Source organism: Caloenas nicobarica, chromosome Z, assembly GCF_036013445.1.
Source record: "Caloenas nicobarica isolate bCalNic1 chromosome Z, bCalNic1.hap1, whole genome shotgun sequence".
Classification (NCBI taxonomy): Eukaryota; Metazoa; Chordata; class Aves; order Columbiformes; family Columbidae; genus Caloenas; species Caloenas nicobarica.
This window is the reverse complement of record NC_088284.1, coordinates 108,691,926-108,716,285: the sequence shown is the minus strand read 5'-3', so window position 1 is coordinate 108,716,285 and position 24,360 is coordinate 108,691,926. Positions and strand designations below refer to the sequence as shown.

The following is a 24,360-nucleotide window of genomic DNA, read 5'->3' as shown; positions in this document are numbered from 1 at the left end:
CCGTCCGCGCCACAGGGAGAACGCCACGGCTTCGAACGTCTGCCTCTGAAGGCCCGGCGAGTGCCGCCACAGCCCTGCAGCCGCCCGGGACGCACCGACCGCGCCGTCCGAGCGCAGCCTGGCGCCCCGCAGCCCCCCCGACCCGTCCCCTCAGGGGCCCGGCAGAGCGCACGCGCCCGCCCCGTCCAATCCGCTTCCGCGGGCGGCTCGCGCAGCGAATTCAAACCGCGGGGCGGCCGTTGGGCTGCGCGCGGCGGGGGGGCCCGCGCCGGGAACATGGCGGGCCGGGCGGGCGGCCCCGGGCCCTACCGAGCCACGCAGCTGGTGAGAGCGGGGGCTGGGGGCGCGGGGAGGGACGGGGAGAGGCGGCTGGTGCCGCGGCGCCCGGGTCTCTGCGTCACGGTGACAACGTGGTGTGGACCCGCCTGCCCCAGTGAGAGCGCGTCTGGAATATTGTGTCCAGTTGTGGGCCCCTCAGCTCCAGCAGGACAGGGAACTGCTGCAGAGAGCCCAGCGCAGCCACCAAGATGCTGCAGGGAGTGGAGCATCTCCCGGGTGAGGAAAGGCTGAGGAGCTGGGGCTCTGAGCTGGAGGAGAGGAGACTGAGGGGCGACCTCATTCATGGTTATAAATATATTATATAAAGGGCGGGTGTCAGGAGGATGGAGCCAGGCTCTTCTGGGTGACAACCATGATAGGACAAGGGGCAATGGGTGCAAACTGGAACACAGGAGGTTCCACTTAAATTTGAGAAGAAACTCCTTCCCAGTGAGGGTGGCAGAGCCTGGCCCAGGCTGCCCAGGGAGGTTGTGGAGTCTCCTCTGCAGACATTCCAACCCGCCTGGACACCTTCTGTGTAACCTCATCTGGGCGTTCCTGCTCCGGCGGGGGATTGGGCTGGATGAGCTCCCGAGGTCCCTTCCAACCCCTGACATTCTGGGATTCTCGCCCTGGCGGGTTGGGTGGATGTCCCAGCGTGGGGCTGTTGGGCTTTGGGGGTGACGACGCTCGCTGTGGGGGTTGGAGGTGGCTCTGTCCCGCCCAGAGAGAAGCTGCTAAATTAATGTATGCTGTGATTAAGTTACAAAAGACGTACCCATCATTAGCCAATCGCCATGATCAATGCTTTCTGACCACCTGCAAAACCAGGGGTTATTCCTCAAGTTTTAGATCCTTCTGCATGACAAGAGGGAGATAGAATATTCAGTAATACATGGTTTAGGAGGAGAGTGCTTAGTTTATATTTAACTAATATATTGTAAGAAAGAAACTAAACAGTTTTAACTATCATCAATTATTTCTTAGTGTAGATGTATGTCAAAATTTTCAAAAAGTGCAATGCATATGTCGTAACTATGTGAATATAAGCAAGGCAGGAGCATCCAGTCTTTGGAGCACTGATGGAGAATGATCCCCTGAGCTCCCCAGCGCTGATAAAATAAAGAATGCCGCTTAACAGCATAATTGACTATTTCTTTGTTTTACGCTGGGTAGGTGGCCTCAGGGCCCGGGAAGGGACAGTGGCGGTGCCCCGGTCCTTGAGAATAGTGTGACAGCTCAGGATGAGGAGCCTGCCGATGAGAGTATGCCATTCTATCTGAACAGGGAAGGCAGAAAATACTTTATAATTGGCATTTGTGTCCTCTGACAGCTGGATTCATCTCATCTCTGAGGGCTGCTCTGAATTTGAAGGCTGTGGGTTGACAGTCCCTCAGGAGACTGAGTTGGTGTAAATGCTGGATGTGCGTAGGCTGGGGCAACAAGACTCATTCGTGAAACTCTCACCGTGTTTCCAGTTATAGAAGAATGAGATAAAAACCTAAATGACATGCTCATGGTTTTTTTTAACCTGAACTTTAATGTTTGTATATTAATGCTACTACATAATTTACTATAAATATTAATATTTGTTAGTATTAATGTTGTTATTTCGTTCATACACTTATTAACATAATATTGTTTTAATTGATAACTTACAATGATAAACTTCAGGCTTTAATCTCGCATTCTTTCCTGTTTTGTCTCCCATGCAGTGGAATGAAATTACCAAATATTTCCGAGCAGGCATGCCGCTAAGGAAACACAGGCAGCATTTCAAAAAGCATGGCAGCTGTTTCACTGCCTCAGAAGCTGTGGACTGGCTCCATGAAGTGTTGAGGTCTAACAGTAACTTTGGTCCTGAAGTTACGAGGCAGCAGACTGTTCAGTTACTGGGAAAGTTCCTCAAGAATCATGTAATTGAAGATATAAAAGGGAGATGGGGATCTGAAAATTTAGAAGACAATGGTGCACTATACAGGTACTGAAACAAAGACCAGTTAACAGAGCTCTTCAGGTTGAGAACTTTATTTAAAAACCTTAATGCTCAAATTCTCAAAAATGTCTTGCTTTGGGTTGATCACTTGGGTCAAAAATTAACTGCTAACACCATTTTACTGTTTGACTTTACTCTGCCTTGCAGTATAGACTGTACATCCTGTATGCTGAGGGCTGGTTCTTTGCTGTTGTCTAGCCACGCTTTTCAACTTGTAGTAACTCTGTGCTGTGCTACCAGTCCTGTGTTTACTTCTGTCCATTTACATGAAAGTCTAAGTGGGAAACGGACTCTCCCCTACGTTCTAAAACTAAAGGAATTAATGGCCCTCACTTCTCAAATTCTGGTCTCAGTGTAAATATCTGAGTATCTTTAGCTTGACTTTGGAATCAAGAAAAGTAGCCCAAAGCTAATTTATAATATGATAATATTAAACAGCATTGTAAAGAAAAAAAAAAAAAAATCAGTGTTTTTCCCCTGAATTTCCAGAATCTCTTCAGGATCTTATGGAATCACAGTGGCATGGAATCATAGGATATGGTCTTGGTTTAGTGACTTCTTATATTTCTAATCTACTCCTAGTATATTTAACATCTTTCCTATTAATTACAGGTTCCCTTCAACATCTCCGGTTAAACCTCTGCCAAGTTCATGTCCACAAAAAGAGAACTTGGAAAACATACCTAGAGACAAAGAAAAACTTTTTAAACTGCCGCATTTATCCAGGAGAACTTTTAGAAAACATGAGTTACTACAGTCTCTGGTAATAACTTACGCTTCTAACAGAATTACAGTTGCCATGCATTTTTATTATTAAAAAAAAAATAAAACTAGCAGCAATCATCTAAAGAGGCTTGTTTATCTTATGGTGTAAACCACTCATTTTCAGGAAAATTTAGAAAACCCAAAACCTGATACAATAGAAGAAAACAAGGAAGATGCACTGCATAGGAAGGAAATAAGCCAGGAATATGTGCAAGAAACTTGGAGAAGTATCATTCTGCTGCAGTAAGTAATATATTATAAAAAGCACCTTCTCATGTATGTGCTTTGTGTATGTAATGGTCCAATCAAGCTTTTGGCTTGCAAATTTTTTCAATGTTTTTAAAATTCTGGTTTAAGTTGAATATTTTATTGTTTATGTATTCCTTTCAATGTATTTATTAACATTAGATTGTTGCATTTAAGAAATCCATTGAAATTTACTGGTGCTGGTGTTGAAGTATATTTTAAGTACCATAGATGCTCTTTCTTACCGTTTTTTGGTGTTTGTCCTGGGCAAAAGTCTGTCCTCAAATAGTCCTTCTGGAAGTGAGAATTTGTTAAACTTATCAAGTAAGTTAGTTCTTTCTGTATCATTACTAGCAAACCTTTAGACAGCATCTGCTCTTCCTCCCCACAGTTTGCAAACCATCTTGGGCCTCCCGTCTCTGGAGGAAGTTTTGCAGCCAACACAGATAGTTCCCGAGTATGTCATCTACAACATGACTAACACGAGCAAACATGGTGTTGTTATTTTGCAGAACAAATCAGGTAAGATGATTTTTTTTTTCTGGCTTTGTTTAAAGTTTCTGTATGGTGTAATTACAACAAACAATACATAATTAGACGAGGTTCTTAGGGACATGGTTTGGAGGTGGATTTGGCAGCGTTAATGATTGGACGTGATGATCTTAGAGGTCTTTTCCAACTAAAATGATTCTATAAGAATTACAGTAATATGTTTCGTAGTCTGTCTTTTACACTTTTTCCCAGAGTACAGTTCAGTGCATTTGTGTAGAAGGTTTTGTAGGTGTATTACATTTGCTTTTAAATTACACATGTGGAGCAACATTTAAAACTAGTTTTAAATTTAATCTTTTATATTTGAGGTATTATTTAATACATGTGTGCCATTATTTGTATTAGTCACTAGGTATTTGGGCTTGTGTATAAATAATGTACTTGTTTGTTTATTTTATTTTAGAAGACCTCCCTCACTGGGTGTTGTCCGCTATGAAATGCCTCGCATACTGTAAGTCACGGAATAGCTCTTAATTTCCAGAAACCTATTTTGAGGGTTCAAAGTGAAATACACTTGTATGTTAAGATCAGTTGTGATGTTTCATTTTGGAAATTCAAATAATCTAAGTGCCCTGATGTGTGGAGAAGCCATGAAAGGAACTGTGTAAGCTTTCAGTGGAAGTGTGCTGTCCGAGGCCGTGAAAAAGCTAAGGACTGGTTTTTATGAAAATAATTCCTATTAACAAAGAGTCAGGCAGGGAGAAAACTTCAGTGTTTGGGCAAAACCCGTGTGTGGTTTTTTCTAATGCAGTTTTTCAGGAGTAAAGGGACTTTCCTTTTCCAGTTCCTGGCTTTGAGCTGGACTAACGCAGTTCCTACATTTCATATTAACCTGGGGAGGCCAGTTCACAGGAAACCAGTTGGATTTTTATTTGTTTTAGGAGAAATCAAACAAAGTTTTGCAAAGGATTTGAGATAAGAGCTTGCTTGTATAGTCAGCTTTATAGTCTACTAAATTTGTTGTTAGACCAGAAAGAAGAATTCCACTCATTTGTTCCTGGATCCTGGACTTGCAGTATAGCTCCTCTGATTCCTTCTTCTTGCCTTCCCCACCTTTTTTTCCAAACTGTCTTCAGAAAAAGCTTATATACCAAACCCTGTAAGACACCTTTTATAGTTATGGTTCAGCTGTGGAGAATGAAGACCTTAATGTCTTGTGAATCACTGTGTAGTAGATGAGTTGGAATTTTAAAGTCAGATATTTTAGCTGGTAAACGTGTTTTGTGACAATCGCACTTTCATTGTCTGCAGACTGAGAGTCTGCACTCATCCCTTGTTTTGGTGTTAATGTATGAAATATCTGAAAGTGGTTACAACCTACAGAAAATTTAGAGTTTCTGTTTTGTTTTCTTTGTGTATTTGTTTAAATGTAAAATTTAGAAAGGCGTGACGTTAAATCTTAAAAGAAGAATCAGTTACTAAAGGCATCAGTGTTACCTGTACCTGAGCAGCTGCTTTGGAACTACTGGGAAAGTATTTCCTATGAAGTAGTACAATTAACACAGGTTTTCACACACTGAGGGGGAAAAAAGGAGTACTTTCCCAGTGAACCTAATGAAGTCCAGTTTCTAATGGCTCGATCAAATGTGGATTCTGCTGCTAATAAAGGAGCGGTTTTGTTCTTAGGCGTGTGCTATGGCAGACCTGGGTGGTACTGATATCTCCTTTACAGTGCCATTGATTTTTGTGAAACTTCACAGAATCTGTCTTTGAGGCTTCCTTTGTCAGCCGTGTTTGAAATTGTTACAAACAGTACAGATCATGATTAAGTAAACTTTGCATCTTTACGAAGCAGGCTTTGAAAAGATTCTGGAGAAGCAGAGGACAGCTAGACTGACAATTAGACTGACTTTTTTTCTTTTTTAATAAAACCTCCTCTTTAAATGGCCAACAGGGCATGCTGGAGTTAGGTGAGCGCCTCTCAAATGAAAGCTGAGATTGAGGTCTTTATGTGTGTGCTTGCCCTGCTATTTAACTCTTGCCCCTATTACTGGCAGTCGCCTTCATTAGCTCCCCTCAAGGCCACACTACTTGTAACGTGGGTGTTTATATGTTTATATCTGCATATATTTCTAGCTGTGAAGTGGAACCGTGGTAGGGCTCTGTGCAGGTGTAGTGTGACTTCACCAGTACAGTTTGCAGCATCTGCTCTTGTGAAAATGATCCTTTTGGGGTTTTTTCTTCAACATGACCCTTTTTCTTCAGCTGCATTCCCAAATACATAGAGCCCCTTACGTGAAGAGCACTCTTAGGAAAAGCGGGACAGGGAAGAGCTTGGTGAGTGGATTTAAACCAAAGTGGAAAATATAGCTGAGCACTGGTCTTTGAGCATTTCAATACCTTAATTCCTATGTCAGTCCTGTATTTAGAACTAACAGGTCTTTATATTCATGAGATAAAAACTGCAAGCAAGCTTGCTGGTTTTTTTAATTCTCAACTCTGCATCTGAGTGAATTAGTTCAAGCGGAGATTTTATCTCTGCATCTGCCAGCTGTACAGTAACCAAATGATGAAGGCAGTAGGTACTTTGCACAGTGAAAACTGAAAATACACTGGCAGGGGAATTACTGCTTTAGTGTATTTTCAGTGTGGTGTGTGCTAATGTGATTATGATTATAAAGTTTGATCATATCAAAAGTTAAATTTTCCCTAGTTCTATGCGTAATTGAACCTGCCATCTCCTAATTCACTGGAATTGGCTTTGTAAGTTAGTTTATTACATTTGTAGGAGTTCAGTGGCATATAATAACGTTATGGTTAAAAGAGCTAGAAAACATCAAATATTTGTACCAGACGCCTTTTATTCATTCTTTTTCTTGTCTGTAGCAACATGGTCAAGGTTGATTAACCAGATTTCCTAGATATTTGAATTGTTTATCTGTCCGCTTCTGAAGAAAAGATCCACCATGGGAGTAGTGGTGAACAAAACTTCCTCTTCAAAACTGGGCCCAGCATGAGACTCTTGATCTGGGAGCTGGAGATTCCTGTGGGAGAACTGGGATTAGTTTGGAAATGAAGGGAAATGCTAGAATCTTGTGACTATTTTGCTGAGAAACCTAGAAAGGGCATAAATGAATTTTCTTTTTTTTTCCTGATGTGGAACAGCTTGTTGGAACTGAGTACAACTCCTCAGTGGGTATACAGAATATTTTATACTATTTTTGCTTACAAGTGGTACAGTGCTGAACTAAACAAAAATTTGTTCTTGTAGGAATTACTGTTTCACAATAAAAGAATCATGTCAGCATTATACAAATATTATGTTGATTTTTTTTAATCAAGTTTTTTAATAATGGAATTGTGAGAGTAAGTCCTTCTGTTAATTTTCTTTCTTCACCTCTTTTTAGGGCCTAGAAATAATGACATGAGCCAACCAACTTACAGTGGGTTTGAACGGGATGTATTCACAACAGTTGCTGATTACTTTCTCAATCTCCCCGAACCATTGCTTACATTTGAATACTATGAACTTTTTGTTAATATTTTAGGTATGTATGAGCTTAGAAATAATCAGTACAACCTGTAAGTTTGTATCAACAGGCGAACAAATCTGTAATTCAAAGCAGACCTTGACCCTGTAATTTAAATGGCAGGTTGAATCTGAGGAAGATCATCAATGCTGTCATTCTGTAATACAATATTAATTGAAATGCAGTTCTGTTTCATACTATCCTATAGCAATTGCTGTCTGAGCTAACATTCTAAATATGCATTAACCATAATTTTTAAAAATGTGCTCTTTTTTGCCTGTTCCTCACTATTGCAGCTTGTTACCTTTATCCTTGCATGTCGGTTGCAGTTATCTTGTTGGATTGCTTTTGGACTGAGCTAAAAACCGAAGGGTTTTACTAACAGAGTCAACTATAAATTAGTGTCTTACATTTGTTGTCTTCTCTGTTCAGTCAGCAGCTTTCTTTCTGAACTTGTTCATTTTCGTACCGCTTGCATCTTAACTTATTTTTCATTTTCTGATAGTTATGTGTGGCTACATCACAATTCCAGATATAAGCAGTGGAAAACATTCTGTCCAAGATGAGAAACATGACCCACAACCTTCGAAAATTCTTCACTTGAACTCTTTCAAGTCAACTGAGTGTCTTCTTCTAAGCCTCCTTCGCAAAGAGCCTGACAAAAAAAAGAAAGAATATGAAGGCTCCAGGAAGTCTTCTTCAGAAGAGTTAACTATTCAGAAACAATGTGCAAAGAAATTGCAGCAATATCAACTGACACGTACACAAGTTAGTGCTGAAAATCTAATAGGGGGAAGTTGTCAAAATCTTTCAGGTTTCAGGAAGGAACAAGATCCACCTCGAACGTTTAGGACAAGATGTTACTCTTTGGAAAGAATTGGAGATACTGCTTCAAGTGTATATAATAAAGGAGAATCTGATTCCCTTGGGCAAAGTGATATGAACACCACCCTGGGCACAAGAAATCGAAAACAATCACCGCTGTCTGAGCATAAAGCTAATTCTGTGTTGGAGCTTGGGTTTGATAACATGTGTCAAAACCAAACCCATGGTATCCAGAGAGTGGCTGCCTTAACTCTTCAGGATAAAGAGCTGCTTAATGAAAATTGTGGGTCGAAGCAAATACACAGGTCTCTGAGTTTACTTGGCAAGAGGAACTCCAAAAGTTGTGCCAGCATCAATGTACCCGTTGCTGAAATCACAGTAAAGCCAAGGCCTCAACTTTGTGGGCAAGGAAAACCAAATACCTCCGGTGCAGACATCAGGACGGAGGTTTCCGATATCGCCATCAGTAAGAGACGCTGCAAAAGTACCACAGAACTCTCAGAATTCTCTTTCACTCACTCTTTTATGTTGACTGGCACGCAAAGTAAGATGGATTTCTAAAGCATGTCGTATTGGCTTATTGTGTTGTCTGACTAATCTCTGCTTCCTTAATCTTTGGCACTGTTGCTCGGTTTTTTGATAACCGTATAACATGATCTGTGGGTTTTAAGAAAAAAAAAATAATTCTGCTACATTGCGCTGCCTAAGGGGAGCCTTTCATTCTTCTGCTAACAAATCATAGGGTGTAGTATGTTTAGAGCCTGAACTCGATGTGTCAGTGCTTCACCTTTCTGTTCAGGTAAGTGATGAGGAATTCTGACCTAGACACTCTCTAAGAGTGGGCAGGGGATTTACCCAGACCTGCCTGGTGGAGGAGATGCATTTTTCTGGGCTTTGAAACACGTTTTCCAGAAATACTTCCAGTAATAACATTAGTGTCACTTATTAATTGTATCAGCAGTTTACCATAATGAAGCAAATTGAAGATGACCGCACAAAAAAAAGCCACATAACATTATCTATCATGTTACAGCTGATTTCTATGAAACGTAGATTATTGTTGAAAATAATAAAATTTCTTGTACCGAGATAAAAATATCCTGAAAGCTGGTTCTAATCTTAACGACAGCTATCTTTACAATTAACTTGTAGATCTCCTTCAGCCTCATTTAGAAAGAATTGCTGTTGAAGCACTACAGATATGTTGTTTGTTGCTTCCACCACCAAATCGTAGAAAGATTCAGCTCCTAATGCGTATGATCGCTCGGATCAGTGAAAACGTTGATATGCCACGGCTGCACGATGCGATGGGAACACGTTCTTTGGTAAGAAAATTATAAGTGCAGCGTCTGATTTAAAATTGTGGCTGAAGTAACACTAAGAATACCCGCAATATTCTGTACTTGAGGTTCTTGTCCTTGCAATTAAATAGTGACTAACGGGCAGATTTTTCCTCTCAAGAATACTTACAAAAATGTGACTTGAAGCAAGCACTTTTTTGTGTCCATCCTAATATATTTCAAATATTGGTATTGCTTTTGTTTACTCTGGGAGGAGAAGGGAAATAATTTCTTAAAAGAACGTGAATGACTGCCTAATCTGATTTCTTACCCAACTGCCATCTAACTTAATAGATGTTGGCAAAGTGTCTGTAGAAAACCTTTCCCAGGCTAAACATTTGTGTATGTGAAGTTGTGACAAAACCAGTTCCAAATAAGTGTATTTTCTGCCTGATGAGTTTAAAGACGAGCTTCAAGGTCTGAATTTAAGCTTTTGTTGAAATGACTAAACACTTTTGTTAAACAAGATTAGATAGAACAAAAAAGTTACCTGCAGATGCTAATTTAAAATAAGCTTACTAAAAGCTGGAAATATGGAAGCTGCAAAAATGATTTCAAAGCTATTTAAAACTGGATGTTGGTTAGGCTGGCTCTGCAGGTTTTTAATCATCCCATTTGTCTCAAGATGGCTAATTGAACACTTTCTACAGGGGAAGACTTACTACCTTTCTAAAAATATTTATTTCTTAGCTGAAAGTACTGTTCAAAAGTGTCCAAGTCTAATGTTATAAGAAGTTACTTTTGTTTCAGGTAAGGAAAAAATTATAATTGGTTTTCCTCCTCTCTTGACCAGTGGTGCTGGCAAGAGGCTGCAGTGCCAGTTGGTACTGGGGGATTCCTTGTGCCACTGTGTAGACTGGAAAGGAGGCAAATCCCTCGGCTTCCCGAACTAACGATCTGCTGAACACTTCCAGATGATACAGACCTTTTCTCGGTGCGTGCTGTGCTGTGCGGAAGAAGTAGATCTCGATGAGCTGCTTTCCACACGGTTGGTTTCATTTCTAATGGACCATCAGCAAGAAGTATTTAAAGTACCAACTTACCTGCAGGTTGCAGTGCGAGATCACCTGGAATACGTGAGGATGGCTCAGGTTGGTGGCATGAGAGAAGTTTAAATTCATTTGCTAATTGCAGAGAATTTGTTACTTCTGAAAGTAGGATGGGAAAACTACAAATAAAACCACTGCGTTTTGAACGCAGATTTGTATTAAACTGTTGGTGTAGACATAAATATTAGCTACGTTATAAAGTTTTGTGGCTTATGATGTTGCTGTGAGTTAGTGTGCTTGGGTATTTGTTAGCTCCTTGCTGAAATAGTGATACATAATGATTTGCAAATACACAGACCCCTTCTTCAACTTCTGTTTCAGTGCAAATATCCAAAGGAAGAAATTTGTGCCATATTACCAACGTATTCATACTGCAAACAAATAACTCCTCAGGAGTTTGAAGAACAAAAGGTTTCTACCTCTCAAGCTGCAGTGGCAGAGCTCTTGGAGAACATTATCAAAGACAAAAACTTGTCTGTGAAAGACAAAAAGAAAAAGCTAAAACAGGTAAGAAACTTTGTGGATAATTCTTCCAATTCTGACAAGGCTTTTGAGGGAAGGATCTCAGGCCCTGGGACAGACCCGGAGCAGACTGGAAACCGAGGAACGCTGGGTTTGCCCCGGAGAGCTGGTTGGTGTGTTCTGACCGTGCTCTGATTGGGATTTCAAAGACAGCACCCAATACCGCATTTGGGGCAGCAGCATTCAAACAATGATTTAAAACCCATGTAATATTATTCTAAGACTCTGCTTTCCATTCCATCATGTGCGATACAATTACAGCGTGGTTTCTTGTGCGCTGGCTCTGCAAGTTTACCATTAAAATGCTATGGATGGACTTAATAAGCGATAAAATCGGTGACTTTTGCTTTAAGGTGTGAAGCTCTATCTGTTCACAACTCAAACATTCTTTTCTGGGGACTTAGCAATATACATGTTACAAAACACAAAGTTAAGATCATCTGACACTTGTGTGGCCTAATACTAAAACTAAAATACAGCAATTCTGGCAGGATTTAATGCTGGAGGGTTTTATTCTTTTTTGGAAAATCTTTGGCAAGTATTTCTGACCAATCGAATAGTGTTGTACTTGTCCTGGAATCTCCTAAGTGAGTCTTGTGACTCAAATTTGAAAAAGCAGCTTTTCGAAGCAAGCACATTTCTTTCTCTTTGCCCCTCTCCCAGCCTCTGCAACACTGACTTTCATATGTGTTGTCAAAACTTTCTGCTCCCACAAAAGTGAAGGCTGGACTTTTGTTTAAGTTCATTAAAGAAGAGTAATTAATTACAGTTGATTTAAAACTTGGAGTAAGCAAGCAGTAAATAGTGATACACAGCAGCATGTTAAGCAGGTGAAGTGAGAAGGAAGGAAATAAGACTCAACTCCTCTAACAGTAAAACTCGAAGTACATACTCACTTTTGATGAGTTCCCACTGAAGTACAGCTCGTACTGTAAGGGCCACATGTTAGCAAAGCTTATTTTTAAAAGTCACAGAGCTGTACCATTATAGTCCTGCCGTTTGTGCTGGGATAGCTAGTGGTGTGAAAAATCACAGCTTTTCAGAGCAATTATTCAGTTGAGATACCTGGAATTGGGGAAAGCCAAACATGTGGCACTTTTTAGAGCGTCAGGTCCAACCTGGGTTGTCACCAGGAGTTGCCAATGGTGTCGTGTTCCATAGGCTGAATCAATCAGCAGAAAGCCTTGGCTGGTGCATAGATATATTTACCGTTATCCGTTCCTTCCTGAGACTTTACATAATAAAAGGGCAAAATGTCAGAAACATGTCTCTGAAGCCAGGTATTTTTGTTTAATTGTATATCTGCAAGAATTGAAAAACAACTCCCTTGGTTGAGTAGTAAGCTTTCCTAGAGATTACCTTCAAAATATGCTGAATTTTGGCTTCCATGTAGATAAAACGTATTTATTGTTCTTGAAAGCCAGCTTTCCAAGCATGAACGGAATATCCAGCGATGCTGCAAGGACGGTGCGGCTGCAGGGGGGTGCTGCCCACCCTGGCTGTGGGGAGAGCACTGTCCTGGTCACAGCACCTGAGATTCCTTGGGAATAGAGCGAGACCAGAGGCTTTTCTCATTTCAACAGGAGATAAAGTGCCTGACAAAGCTTCTGTTTGATTCATTGCCGATAGTCGTGCTGCTCCTGCTGGTCCACATCCTTTCCAGGCGATTCCTGCTCAAGTCCTGCACAGCTGGAGGTTTTGGTAAAGTCTGTTTCATTTTATTTTTGCTTTTGTGTTTTCTAGTTCCAGAAGGAATACCCTCTAATCTACCAGAACAGATTTCCAACGACAGAAAATGAAGCGATGCTATTTGAGAACAAACCTACCATCAAACAACCCATGCTTAGCCTAAGGAAACCAAGATTTCGTAGCCTAAGATATTAATTTCACTGCACTTCAGCTACTTATTTATTTGATGGATGGACGTATGAATGATTTACCACAGGGCACGTGTTACAGAAATTTGAATGTTGCTGTGTGTGTAAAATGAAGAAATGTTTACATGGACGCTATGCTGAAAGGTGCCAAAACTTTTTTTTTTTGGTGCAGATAACTTTTGAATGATTGCAAAGAGAGAAATATTTATCTGTTTACACATTATTACGATATATTATGCTCAGTAACATAAATGTGAAAATGAGCATGAAGCTGTTAGTAACCAAAAATTTATATATGGTTTTCATATGGGAAACTAATAATATGCATATTGTTGTAATTTTTTAAATGGTCAGGAATTTGTGCCATTTATTATACTTTGTGTAGGTTTTTAAGTGTCTGTATGTTGTGAATAAGTGCCTCCTTTATATTCTCAAAATATTTGTCTTTAAACTAAACAATGTTCTCTAAATTTGGGACTAATTTAAAAGTTGGTTCTGTTGTTTCCAAGGGAGCCAGGAATTCACCATAAATAAAAGATTATCTGACTCCATACAATACTTGTGTTCAGCTCATCTGTAAAATTCACATAAGCTTTTGTATATTTATTTATATGAAAATTCTTAGGTATGTTTCTGACATTTTTGTGGGAAATTTATTTTGGATCTATTGGTATGCATCTCAAAGTACTGGAAATGATGGATTATACACAAAGTGACAACAAATAGAATCAGAATACACTGGATTTCCCTGTTTTATCTACAGAGTTAGAGGTTTGCTTATAAATGCTGATGGAGCCAAGAGTATAAATCTGTGTATTTGAGAGAAAAATTCAAAGTAAGTTCCTTTTTGTAAGGAAATCCTGGCTTAATATTTAAACTGATGTGCTGAGGAGAGGAGCAGGTGATGGGCAGGACAGCGCTGGGAAGGGCACAGCTGAGAGCGGGGGGATCAATGCGTAATTAATGCAGCTGAAGCGAGTACGTTAATTTGCCATAAGGCAGCTACAAGTCCTCGGACAAAATGAGGCCACCATGTAAAATGTTGCTTCTGGGTAAGTTTTAAACTATCTGCCTATTTTGGCTGTGTTTGCAGAAAAATGGAAGGGCTGCACTGGAAGAAGGTACGTTTGAAGTCCAACTTTGTTTTCACTTGAAGGTTTTATTTATTAAGCAGTTTTGTGCTTATGGAATCGGATATTTTGGAGAGCTGAGTGTTTTTCCCTCACGTGAGTGGTTCCAATGGCTGTTACCCTGTTCGGTGATCCGAGTTCTGAGCTGAGCCACTAGGACAAGAAACTGAACCATCATTGCACCTGCACATCCAGACCCTTACAGTAATTTTTATTAAACTATTGTCAAAATTAAAACAAATCTCAACTACTCATCTCTTTACCTGGTTTGGGAATCTTTCTGGCATCTCATGGGTCTTATACAAGTTCATATGCTGTGTCAGATCTGTTGGTGTTATGAATGAATGTCTCGTTGGAGGATTGTCACACTGATATTTGACATCTTAGCACATAACTGCAACCATGAGACTGCACTTCAGTTCTCTCAGGCTGTTCTCGCTGGAAAAATGGGGCAAAACCACCTTTCCATTCTGCATCTGACAGATAATTGTACATAAAGATACACAATTATATATATATGAAATCAGTCTTATATCAGCTTTTTGGCTGATAGCTTTCTGATAACTGGGGGGTATCTGGCACAATACCTATTTTGCAATAGATCATTTTGCTCTCTTCCTTAGGAGGAGGAAGGCTTGGTAAATGAGAAGCCAAGATGAGCCCAGTTTTAGGCAGTACTAGCGATGCTTTAACGTCCTGTAGATAACGCTTGTGTGAGAGGTGACAGATGTTCATCCTCTGTAAGGCCTGGTAGTAAAACTGCTTTGAAAAACCCAGTACCTGCCTAAACTTGCTTCTCATTCTTCTCCACCTGTTAAACTGTTGTGTAAATGCTTTATTTATGTGGTCCAGTTAAGTAACCTATTCCTCCAGAAGCTCACATTTCTAAGGATTTAGCTTTCAAAGGACTGCCCTCATTATTCAGAGTTCTTGATCCATGTTATTTAATGTTCCCTTCTAGCATTTTGACAGAACTTAGCAAAAATGTGAATAAATAGACAAATTGACTAGCTGTGGGACAATTAAAACGCTCCAACTGGAATGACAGATACAAATTTAATTTTCATCTAAACCTTTCTTTGAGCTACTGTTTTCTCTTGGGTAAAATTTTTTAGTGGAAGCTTTTTATAATTTTTTTTTTTTTAATTGCAAAACCTACAGTTCTGTAGGGGAGCAGTTAATCTGAGGTGAATTTGCAGTGTCCTGTAACATCTCGGTTGTGTCCAGCACAAGGTAGCAGAATTCCCTCTTTCAAGGGTAGTTTGGTCTGTTCGCTCGGCAGCAGCCGGTGCAGGTGTGACCATGATGGGCTATTTGGGTTTGGAATACGTACTTACTGTTTTGCAGACACTGCCCCAAAACTCCCTTCTCTTTTACTGAAGTGTTTTTAGCTGTTATTTGTGGTTGCCGTCTGCAATACCACCTGGTCTGCTGGAAATCAAAGGTAAATAAATTAGTTGCCTCCCTTTCCTGCACGAAAAGGTGGGATGAGATGCTGCTACTTAGCAGCACCTTTTGTGCTAATTAGCCTCAATAATTCCTTTTCCAGTCATATTAGTTAGAAGGAAGACCAGTTTTATGACCCGCTGGCAGGTATATGCCATCTCACAGTGTCCTTGGTGTTGGTGTCACACCACAAGTCCCCGGTCTAGCGCTGCCTGGTGTGTTTTGGCACCTGGCGATTCCAAGAAAGCGACTGGTTACATGGGTAAAATATTAACGGCTGAGCTCAGCGTCGAGTGGTGGTGCAACCGTGTGCTCCAAATTCAACTGCGTGTGGGCAGCAGACAGAAGTGGCAAAATTAAAACTTACAGGGGAGCAGGAGAAAGAATGATAGAAGAATTAAAGACTTGGCCCTCTGCCTCCAGAGCCGCTGGGGAAGGATGGGGCCTGGGAAGATGTGTCACCATGGAAACACTGAATTTTCATGACGTTGAAGATTAGGACACTGCCTTGGGTCCTTATCCTGGGGCTAATTAAAAATCTCCGTGTTATTTGCATTAAGAGGCCTTGGGTTTGCACTCAAGTTTATATTGAATATATTTCTTGCTGGGCTGCTTCCGCAGACAAATTACCATATAATTAAGGTTGCTTAATATGGAGGGTTAATGGGAGGCTTCAGCCAAGGAGCTCAAAAAGGCTCAACTTGGGCTCCTGGTTTTGAATTAGAAGCCTTGAATGAACCCTCAGTCCTAAAGGACACACTGTCTTGTACAGAGAAAAAAGAAAGAAAAAGAAAAATACATAAAAGGAGGAAGCCAACCTTTCACTGAATGGTTGTAGTAGCAGACCAAACATGGGGACTATTTAATGCTTAATTTTCTCCTTTCACCATAGTTTTGGTCACTGGAGCCCTCCTTCTGCTTGTGTGGGAGGAGGACCCAAAGATAAATGGAATTCTGAAATGTCTCCATCCTGTACCATGGGCTACCTGTGAGTACAGAGCGGTGATCTTTATAACCTCGTTAATCTTTGAAATTACTCCTTACAGCCCCATTGTTTTCATAAATGTCTGCTCTTACTAGAGGTTGTTTCTTAAAGTGATCTTTGGCCGTCTGTGCATAAAATAAATGATCAAGTCTGATGTGTTGGAGTGTGTAGGGCTGTTAAGATCCCGTGTAAAAATATTCTGTTACGTGCATTAGACTTCAGAAATCTGCCTTGTGCAGCAGCTGGAGCAACCCCAGTGCCCTCCCGGCCGGTGCGAAAGGTAAAGCTTTAGTCTTGCTCTCCTTGGACCAACACGTTGGAGCTCGCAAAGACAGAACTCCAGAGAAGCCCAGGGTGGAGGAAAAAGCTGGCGCGTACAGGAGGCAGGGATGATGATAACTGACACCGTCATCTCATCTCTCGGTCGGTGTCGGAGCAGGGAAGGTTTCCTGCGGCGCAGGGTGGTGAAGAGCGAGCAGCTGCGCCAAGTGCCCGGTGTGTCACCCGGTGTGTCACCCGGTGTGTCACCCAACGTGTCACCCAGCGTGTCACCCGGCGCGACTCCAGCACGCCCCGTTTCACTCCCTTCTGGTTTGGTGGTTGTTTTGTGGTTTTTTTTTTTTTCTTCGTAATCACTTCTGCTTGGGAAGAATTTAGGTCTCAGAAAAACATTCAAAGCCCTTTATTGTGTGAACAGCGAGACAAAACCTCTCAAAGCCCCGGGAGGATTTTGGTGCTGAAAGCCCGCTCTGTTCCCGGGGGGTGCGCGCCGGTGGGGGCGGCCGTGGGCACAGAGCTGCCCCCAGCAGCGCCCCATAAATACCCCTCGCACGGCTCTCGCTGCGCGCTCGGCTGCCGGAGCCTCGCGTCCTCCGCTGGGGAGAAAATGTACAACCAGTGAGTATCTGCGCGCGTCCCCGCGCGGGAGCAGCTCGGCGGTGCCATCGCGGTGCGGCGCTGGCCGCCGCGGGGCTGGGGGTCAGTGCAGGCTGGAGCGGGGGCTGTTTGGGGGTGTCCGTGCGGGTGTCTCCCCTGATTTGGGTGGCGGGGGACAGGATCACCGCTGGGTGCCAGGGGATGCTCGGTGCTTCGGAGGGGAAGGACGGTACAGCCTGTGTCTGCTGTGTCTTTACGGACTCTGCAGTCGATCAAAAATGGAACCTAACAAATAATTCTCCCTTTGCTCGAAGGGGGAAAAAAAAAAAAAAGCTTATCCAGCACCTGGGAAATACACCTTGGATTTTGCTTCCTGATTCAGGATGTCCCGAATTTGTGCACGGGGCGCGGGTGTTTGCCTGCAGGGCTGTCCTGTCTGTGTTCCCTGTTCCTCCGTCGTGCGCTTGGGGTTTGGCCGGTTCCAGGCAGCCGGTCAGAGCCCTCGGAGCCTTTTCCCCCCTCCACGGCCGCTGCTTCCCCCTCCCGACCTCTCGAGTGGTTTGCAGGCAGCAAATCGGTCCATCCAGGAGCAAACCCGCCTCCCGCAGGGGGTGGGCTCCAAAGCCACCCCCAAATCACAGGAGGCTGACGCCAGGTCTGCTGCCCCTTCCAGAGTGGAGCATCCCGCTGGAGGCTACAAGAAGCTCTTTGAGACGGTGGAAGAACTGTCCTCGCCGGTGACCGCACACGTCACGGGTGGGTCTGAGCTCCTCCTGCCCAGAGTTTGGTCTCGGGAGCTCGTGGGCAACCAGAGCTCGGAGGTTTCACAAGGGCCAGAGGTGGAGGTTGTAACAGGGCTGGCGTGTTTTCGGGTAGAGGAAGGGCAGATTGGCTGGGTCATCTTTAGACATTTCAGTATTGAACGTCTTGGTCTGCAGGAGGTGTGTAGGTGAAGGAAACAGCGCAAAGAGCTCGTGCGTGTTTACAAACCAAGTTTAATAAACATGCAAAAAAAAAAAAAAAAAAAGAAAAAGGTTTGAAGCTTTGTTCTTTCTGTCGGCACAATAAGAATTACTCGCTCTGATCTGCGTGTTCCGCAGGCAGGATTCCCAGCTGGCTGCGCGGGAGCCTCCTGAGATGCGGCCCCGGCTTGTTCGAGGTGGGCGCGGAGCCCTTCTACCACCTCTTTGACGGCCAAGCGCTGCTCCACAAGTTTGACTTCAAGGAGGGGCATGTTACCTATCACCGAAGGTACGTGGCAATTTTACAAGAAAAAACAAAATAACGAAGCATTTCCTCAACTCTGCTCTGCTGCCCAGCACGTGGGAGATGCTGGTTATCTCAAGTCAGTGCAGTTATTGGAAGAGCTCTGATGGTGAGATGACTGACACAGGCTGAAAATAACTGAAACTCGCTCACAGTTAGCAGAAATGCAACTTTTTGCACAGATTACAAAACATCGGGGAGGGGAGGGAGGGCTGGATGCAGCTGCAGCCGGTGACAGAATTCTCTGAAAAATGAGAAGTGTGTCAGTCGGAAGCTGCCGGGCTGTCGGCTCTCGGGTGTTTGGCACAGAACGTTCGGCCGAACCGCCGTGTTTCCAGCAGGTTCAGCTCCTCCCGGCCACCCCTTCCTGGGGATGCGGTTGGGGAGCAGCTGCTGGACCCCGCGTGCTCCAGATGCAGCGTGAAGCTGCGGGGACCTGCAGCTCTCATGAGGCTCCTCGCAAGAATATTTACATTTTAATTGCACAGCCCGTTGCGGGTTTACAGCTATGCCTGTCGTGTGCCTTCTCGCCCTGCCCAGGTTTGTCAGGAGCGACGCTTACGTGAGAGCGATGACCGAGAAAAGGATCGTGATCACGGAATTTGGCACCTATGCCTACCCAGACCCGTGCAAGAACATCTTTTCCAGGTACCCTGGGGTTGCGGACGCTGCAGCGATGTCCTGCGGTGCTTCCACTTCCAAGCAGCCCCTGACCGCCTGTCCGTTTTCTCTATTCAGGTTCTTTTCATACTTCAAAGGTGTGGAGGTCACCGATAACGCCCTCGTTAACATCTACCCCATCGGTGAAGATTATTATGCCTGTACTGAGACCAACTTTATAACCAGAATTAACCCAGATACGTTAGAGACCATTAAGCAGGTGCGTCTTTGTACTGCGTTTCTAAACAGGTGGAGGAATAAAACTAAAATGAAAATGTTTCATAAAAGCCTCTTACAGCAAGGCGAGAGTTGGGGTTTGCCAGGGGGGTGGCGCAGAAATCAAACCAGCTGGGAGGGTTAATGAGAGCAGAGGCGGAACGAGCTTGTAAGCGAACGCAGCGCTGCTGCTCTGAGTGATATTTAATTAGGAGGTGATGGGGTCTGCGTCCTCATGCGTGGGTTAGCATTGCCAACTGGAGCTGCATTGCAAAGGGGACGGTGATTTGGGCTTAGAGAAGAGCTGTCCGTGGCTGAAGCGAGGTTGTGCGGACCTGCGACACTTTGCAGAGCTGGCGACCTCCCACCTCCTGCAGAGAAAGCTCCTGACTTGCTGCATCTTCTTCCCCAGGTGGATCTCTGTAAATACGTGTCCGTCAACGGGGCAACGGCTCATCCCCACGTTGAAAGTGACGGGACGGTTTACAACATCGGCAACTGCTTCGGCAAAAACTTTGCGCTCGCCTATAACATCATACGGATTCCTCCGCTTCAGGCAGGTCGGTTAATCCCACCCCTGAGCGAACCGAGAACGTCTTATCCCATAAATCATTTTTTTACCCTTCAAATGAGTTTTGTCATCAAGTTACTTTTTCTTAATCTTCTTTAGATTTTATTCATTTTTTTTAAGTAGGAGAAATGTTATCTTAAAAACAATTATTTACGTGGTTTCTAAATCATGAACCGCCTTTGTGTTAAAAGCAGAAACTTGCTGGGTAAACGCTACAAGTAGAGAATAAGTAAGTGGAGGTGAAACCCTCCCTAACCCCTCGCCTGTCCCGTTCCAGACAAGGAGGACCCGCTAGCCAAGGCGGAGGTGGTGGTGCAGTTCCCTTGCAGCGACAGGTTTAAGCCGTCTTACGTTCACAGGTGAGGCTTGGTGGGGTTGGGAGCAAGGTCGCAGCTCGGGGCGCTGCTCCTGTGTCCCCACAACGCGGCTGCTCCGTCCCCGCGTAGTCCTGCGAGCACACCGCGGCGGGGTGGCCGTGCACAGCCTCGCTGGCGTTGCGTGCCCCGGAAAAGCGCCACACGGGGCTTGTAATCAGCGACGAAAATTAGGTGATATGCCAAAATCAGCACGTTTATATTCCTGTCGCTTTAAGCGATGATCTGCATGATCCATTCAGTGCTTAAGACAAACTGCTGCATGGGTTTTGTCCAAACTAACTCCTGTTGAGCTCGATGCGCTGCCCGTGTTTCCAAACAGCTTTGGGCTGACCTCGGACTACATCGTGTTTGTTGAGACGCCGGTGAAGATCAACCTCTTCAAGTTCCTCTCCTCCTGGAGCCTTTGGGGAGCCAACTACATGGACTGCTTCGAGTCCAACGAAACCATGGGGGTAAGCGGCCAGTCATACCAAACTGGGCTGTACTGGGAGGTCTATCGTCTTGGTTTCGCCTTCATTTCTCTGAGCCCAAACCAAGCTGCTGCTGGCTTTTCAGGTCTGGCTTCACGTGGCAGAGAAAAAGAAGGGCAGGCTCCTCAACATCAAATACCGCACCTCGGCCTTCAACCTCTTCCATCACATCAACACCTACGAAGATAACGGGTTTCTGATCGTCGACCTCTGCACCTGGAAGGGGTGAGTGTTGGTGGTGCCGAGAATGGAGCCGGCCGAGGGTCCCGGGCACGCCAGTCCCTGCGTTGAAATATTCACACATGGTGACACGCAGACTACGCAGCGTGGAAGTCACCCAGAGGCGCAGAGGAAGTCTGAAGCTCATTTTCCAAGAAAAAAGTGATTTTTATCTTTAATAAATGTGAGTGACTGCTGAAGGGCTGATGCTGTTTCAGCTCCTGGGGCCGCAACGAGCAGGCTCTGGGTGAGGTTTAAACGCCGCGTGTGTGTTAACACGGGGAAGTACGGCGCCGAAGCGGTGGTGCCAACCCCGCGTTGGCCGCGCAGCCGCGGTGCCTGAGCTGGGGTGGTCCCGGCCGCTGCCGCGGGTGCTCGGCGTGGAAAGCAGCGCTTGCCGGCTGTTCCTGGCAGGGCAAGCGATGCGCACACACAGCTCGCTTCTGCCGAGGGCTCCTCCTAATCCGATGAATTCTAGGGAAAAAGAGAGACGCATTTGAATCCCCTGGCTTGCAAATGACATCTTTGTTTCTGTCTGTGGCCCTGGTTCTATGCAGGTTCGAGTTTATTTACAATTACCTCTACTTAGCCAACTTACGATCAAACTGGGACGAAGTGAAGCGACACGCCGAGAAGGCGCCGCAGCCCGAAGCCCGCAGATACGTCCTGCCCCTGAGCTTCGACAAGGTACCGGGGGGACCGGCTGCCCTCCCGGGCAGGGCTCACGGCCGAGCATCGCTAGCGCTCTGCCCGACCCCACTTAATTACTATTAAACTCAGAAAACGGAAGCAGCAGCCGTTGCCAAGCGCATGGATGTTCTGTGCTTGGCAAGGCTCCGCTGCACATCGCTGCCTTCGCCGTTCAATGCGGTTCACAACACCCCTCTGCAAATGGGGTTAATTTATCTGAGGGATTTCCTGCGCTTGGGGTGTTCCTGGGTGGAGACAACTCGGATCCTCTGCATGGATTCTAAATGGAAGCAAAGAAAATACGTTCGAATCTAAGCTAAAAGATCAATAAAATAGAGGTTTCAGGTCAGTGGTGAGAAGCTGCAGCAGCATAAAAAGAAGGGCCAAAGCTCGCTCAGATGGTTTGGCATAATGAAAACTTTTCTCCGATTTGCAGAAAACCAAAACTCTTCACCCACCTCATCATTTGGCCCAACACTTAGAGGGTGATAAAATAAAATTCTGCGACGTGAGCCAAACCACCGGCTCCAGCTTCAAACAGACTAAGAAATTTGTTCCTCTTGGGTGTTTTTCTTGGTCCCAGGCTGACACGGGCAAGAACTTGGTCACGCTGCCCTACACGACGGCCACGGCCACGCTGCACAGCGACGAGACCGTCTGGCTGGAGCCAGAAGTGATTTTCTCCGGGCCGCGCCACGGTGAGATGACGACCCCCAAGCACAGCCCGCGGCAACGCCAGCACCCCCGGCATCCCACCGATCCTCATGCATACGTGTGTTGTTTTTTTATTGTAGCCTTTGAATTTCCACAGATCAATTACAAGAAATACTGCGGGAAACCTTACACGTACACGTATGGGCTGGGGCTGAATCACTTCGTCCCAGACAGGGTAACTATCACCGAACGGGTCTTTGCCATGATCTTCCAGTTTAAGGACAAGAAAGAGTATTTCTGAGGTGCGTTTTGGGTTTTTTTCCCCACCTTTAGCTTTGCAAGCTGAATGTTAAAACCAAGGAGACGTGGGTATGGCAGGAGCCGGATTCGTACCCCTCGGAGCCGATCTTCGTCTCCCACCCGGATGCCCTGGAGGAAGATGATGGTAAATACCCATTTTATTTTAGTTAAGGACACCGCGGCTCTGCTGAATTTAAGAGCCAACTCTCACTGGTTTATAGTGAGAGTTTCATACTTCATAGCCAAAACATGTCATATTTCAGGGTGAAATTTCATATTATGCATTCCCAGTTCAGGAAAGTGACAATGCAGGGGCTTGAGTCCCGCTGAAATGAAAAGGTTTTAAGCTTGTTCTTAAAAGCTTTCTTTAACCGAAGTAGACAATGCACATGTTAGGAATATGTTTAAGTCTCTCTCGCTTCCTGAGACTTAAGCCTCTGCAGAAAGCTGAGTTAAACCTTCCCAAGGCTGTGTCTGATGCTGTCACAGACTCTGAGGTTGTTCCCATGTCCCCTGCCACGTCTGACCCACAGAGCACACAAATGACCAACCTAAGAGCTATGACGTCCCATCCCTTCCACACAGGGATGCCACGATCCAGAAATGGGGATCCTGTCGCATTAAACCTGAGGAGCAGAATTCGAAAGTAATTTATAAAGTAATTCATAATATTGAAAAAATTAGCGGACAGATTTGAGATATATATTCCCGTACGTGATGTTTGTCATTAGCCCCTGCAATAGCTTTTCACAGTTCCTTTTTCAGAATAAAAACATCTTTCTGTTTCGGAAGCTACTGCGCCACGGCAGCCCGGGCTGGGGATGGCGAGAAGCCAAAATAGCACGAGAGAGAAATAAATCGCCTCGGTCTGCTTCAGAGCTGGTGGTCATGCAAAACCAGCGGGATTTACTGGTGTCCCGCGTGCAGGTGTTTTTGTTTTCTCCCTGCCAGGGGTTGTGCTGAGCATCGTCATCAGCCCGGGCGTGGGGCCCAAACCCGCCTACCTGCTGGTCCTCAACGCCAAGGACATGAGCGAGGTCGCCAGGGCCGAGGTGGAGATGAACATCCCCGTGACTTTCCACGGAATCTTCAAAAGGGCCTGACCTGACCGCTGCCCGCGACACACGGCGGTTCCTCCGGCGCAGGCTCCGCTTACGAGCGCTCGCGCCACCTGAATTCCTTCCGCATCGCTTCTTATTTGTGCGGCTACTTAATTAAGATCGAGCGTTTCAGTTCAGGTATTTTTCAAATACGCCCTTTGGCATAATGTCCAGACGTACAGTGCTAAGAACACTCGTACGGTTAAAACGACGCGAGTTCGGGGTGGCGGGAAGGAGTTTTTTGTTTTTACAAAATTAAAGTTTGCGGCAGCGGCAGAGTTAGAGATGCAGGAGACAGCACAGCGCAAACTCAGTACCTGCACACATCCTAACGTTACGTACAACAGTCTCTGTGCTCGGTTGCACGCCTTGAAGAGGTCTATTTTAGGCTAGTATTACAGATTTAAATCACCTCCTGTCACTCCTTTAGTACCTGCGAG

At 44.5% G+C, this 24,360-nt stretch overlaps 2 protein-coding genes across 4 annotated transcripts; both read left to right on the top strand.

Moving 5' to 3' along the window:
* The first annotated feature begins 276 nt into the window (after window positions 1-276).
* DEPDC1 (DEP domain containing 1) lies at window positions 277-12,967 on the top strand. Of its 3 annotated transcripts, none has more exons than XM_065657097.1 (12): window positions 277-324; window positions 2,034-2,299; window positions 2,927-3,077; window positions 3,204-3,322; window positions 3,717-3,847; window positions 4,284-4,328; window positions 7,225-7,365; window positions 7,853-8,716; window positions 9,325-9,497; window positions 10,427-10,603; window positions 10,883-11,068; window positions 12,827-12,967. In XM_065657097.1, exons 1-12 carry the CDS (start codon window positions 277-279, stop codon window positions 12,965-12,967), a joined length of 2,442 nt encoding a protein of 813 aa, XP_065513169.1. The 3 variants fall into 3 exon arrangements, with proteins under 3 accessions (XP_065513169.1, XP_065513168.1, XP_065513170.1); XM_065657096.1 differs by having other exon boundaries at window positions 4,281-4,328; XM_065657098.1 differs by lacking the exon at window positions 7,853-8,716 and having other exon boundaries at window positions 4,281-4,328.
* A 4,440-nt stretch (window positions 12,968-17,407) lies between these two features.
* On the top strand, window positions 17,408-23,923 carry RPE65 (retinoid isomerohydrolase RPE65). Its single transcript, XM_065657237.1, has 14 exons — window positions 17,408-17,418; window positions 18,071-18,153; window positions 18,498-18,648; window positions 19,204-19,311; window positions 19,402-19,543; window positions 19,952-20,099; window positions 20,388-20,469; window positions 20,807-20,939; window positions 21,043-21,182; window positions 21,734-21,863; window positions 22,450-22,564; window positions 22,661-22,755; window positions 22,854-22,965; window positions 23,772-23,923. The coding sequence occupies exons 1-14, from the start codon at window positions 17,408-17,410 to the stop codon at window positions 23,921-23,923; spliced, it is 1,602 nt and encodes a 533-aa protein (XP_065513309.1).
* Window positions 23,924-24,360: the final 437 nt, after the last annotated feature.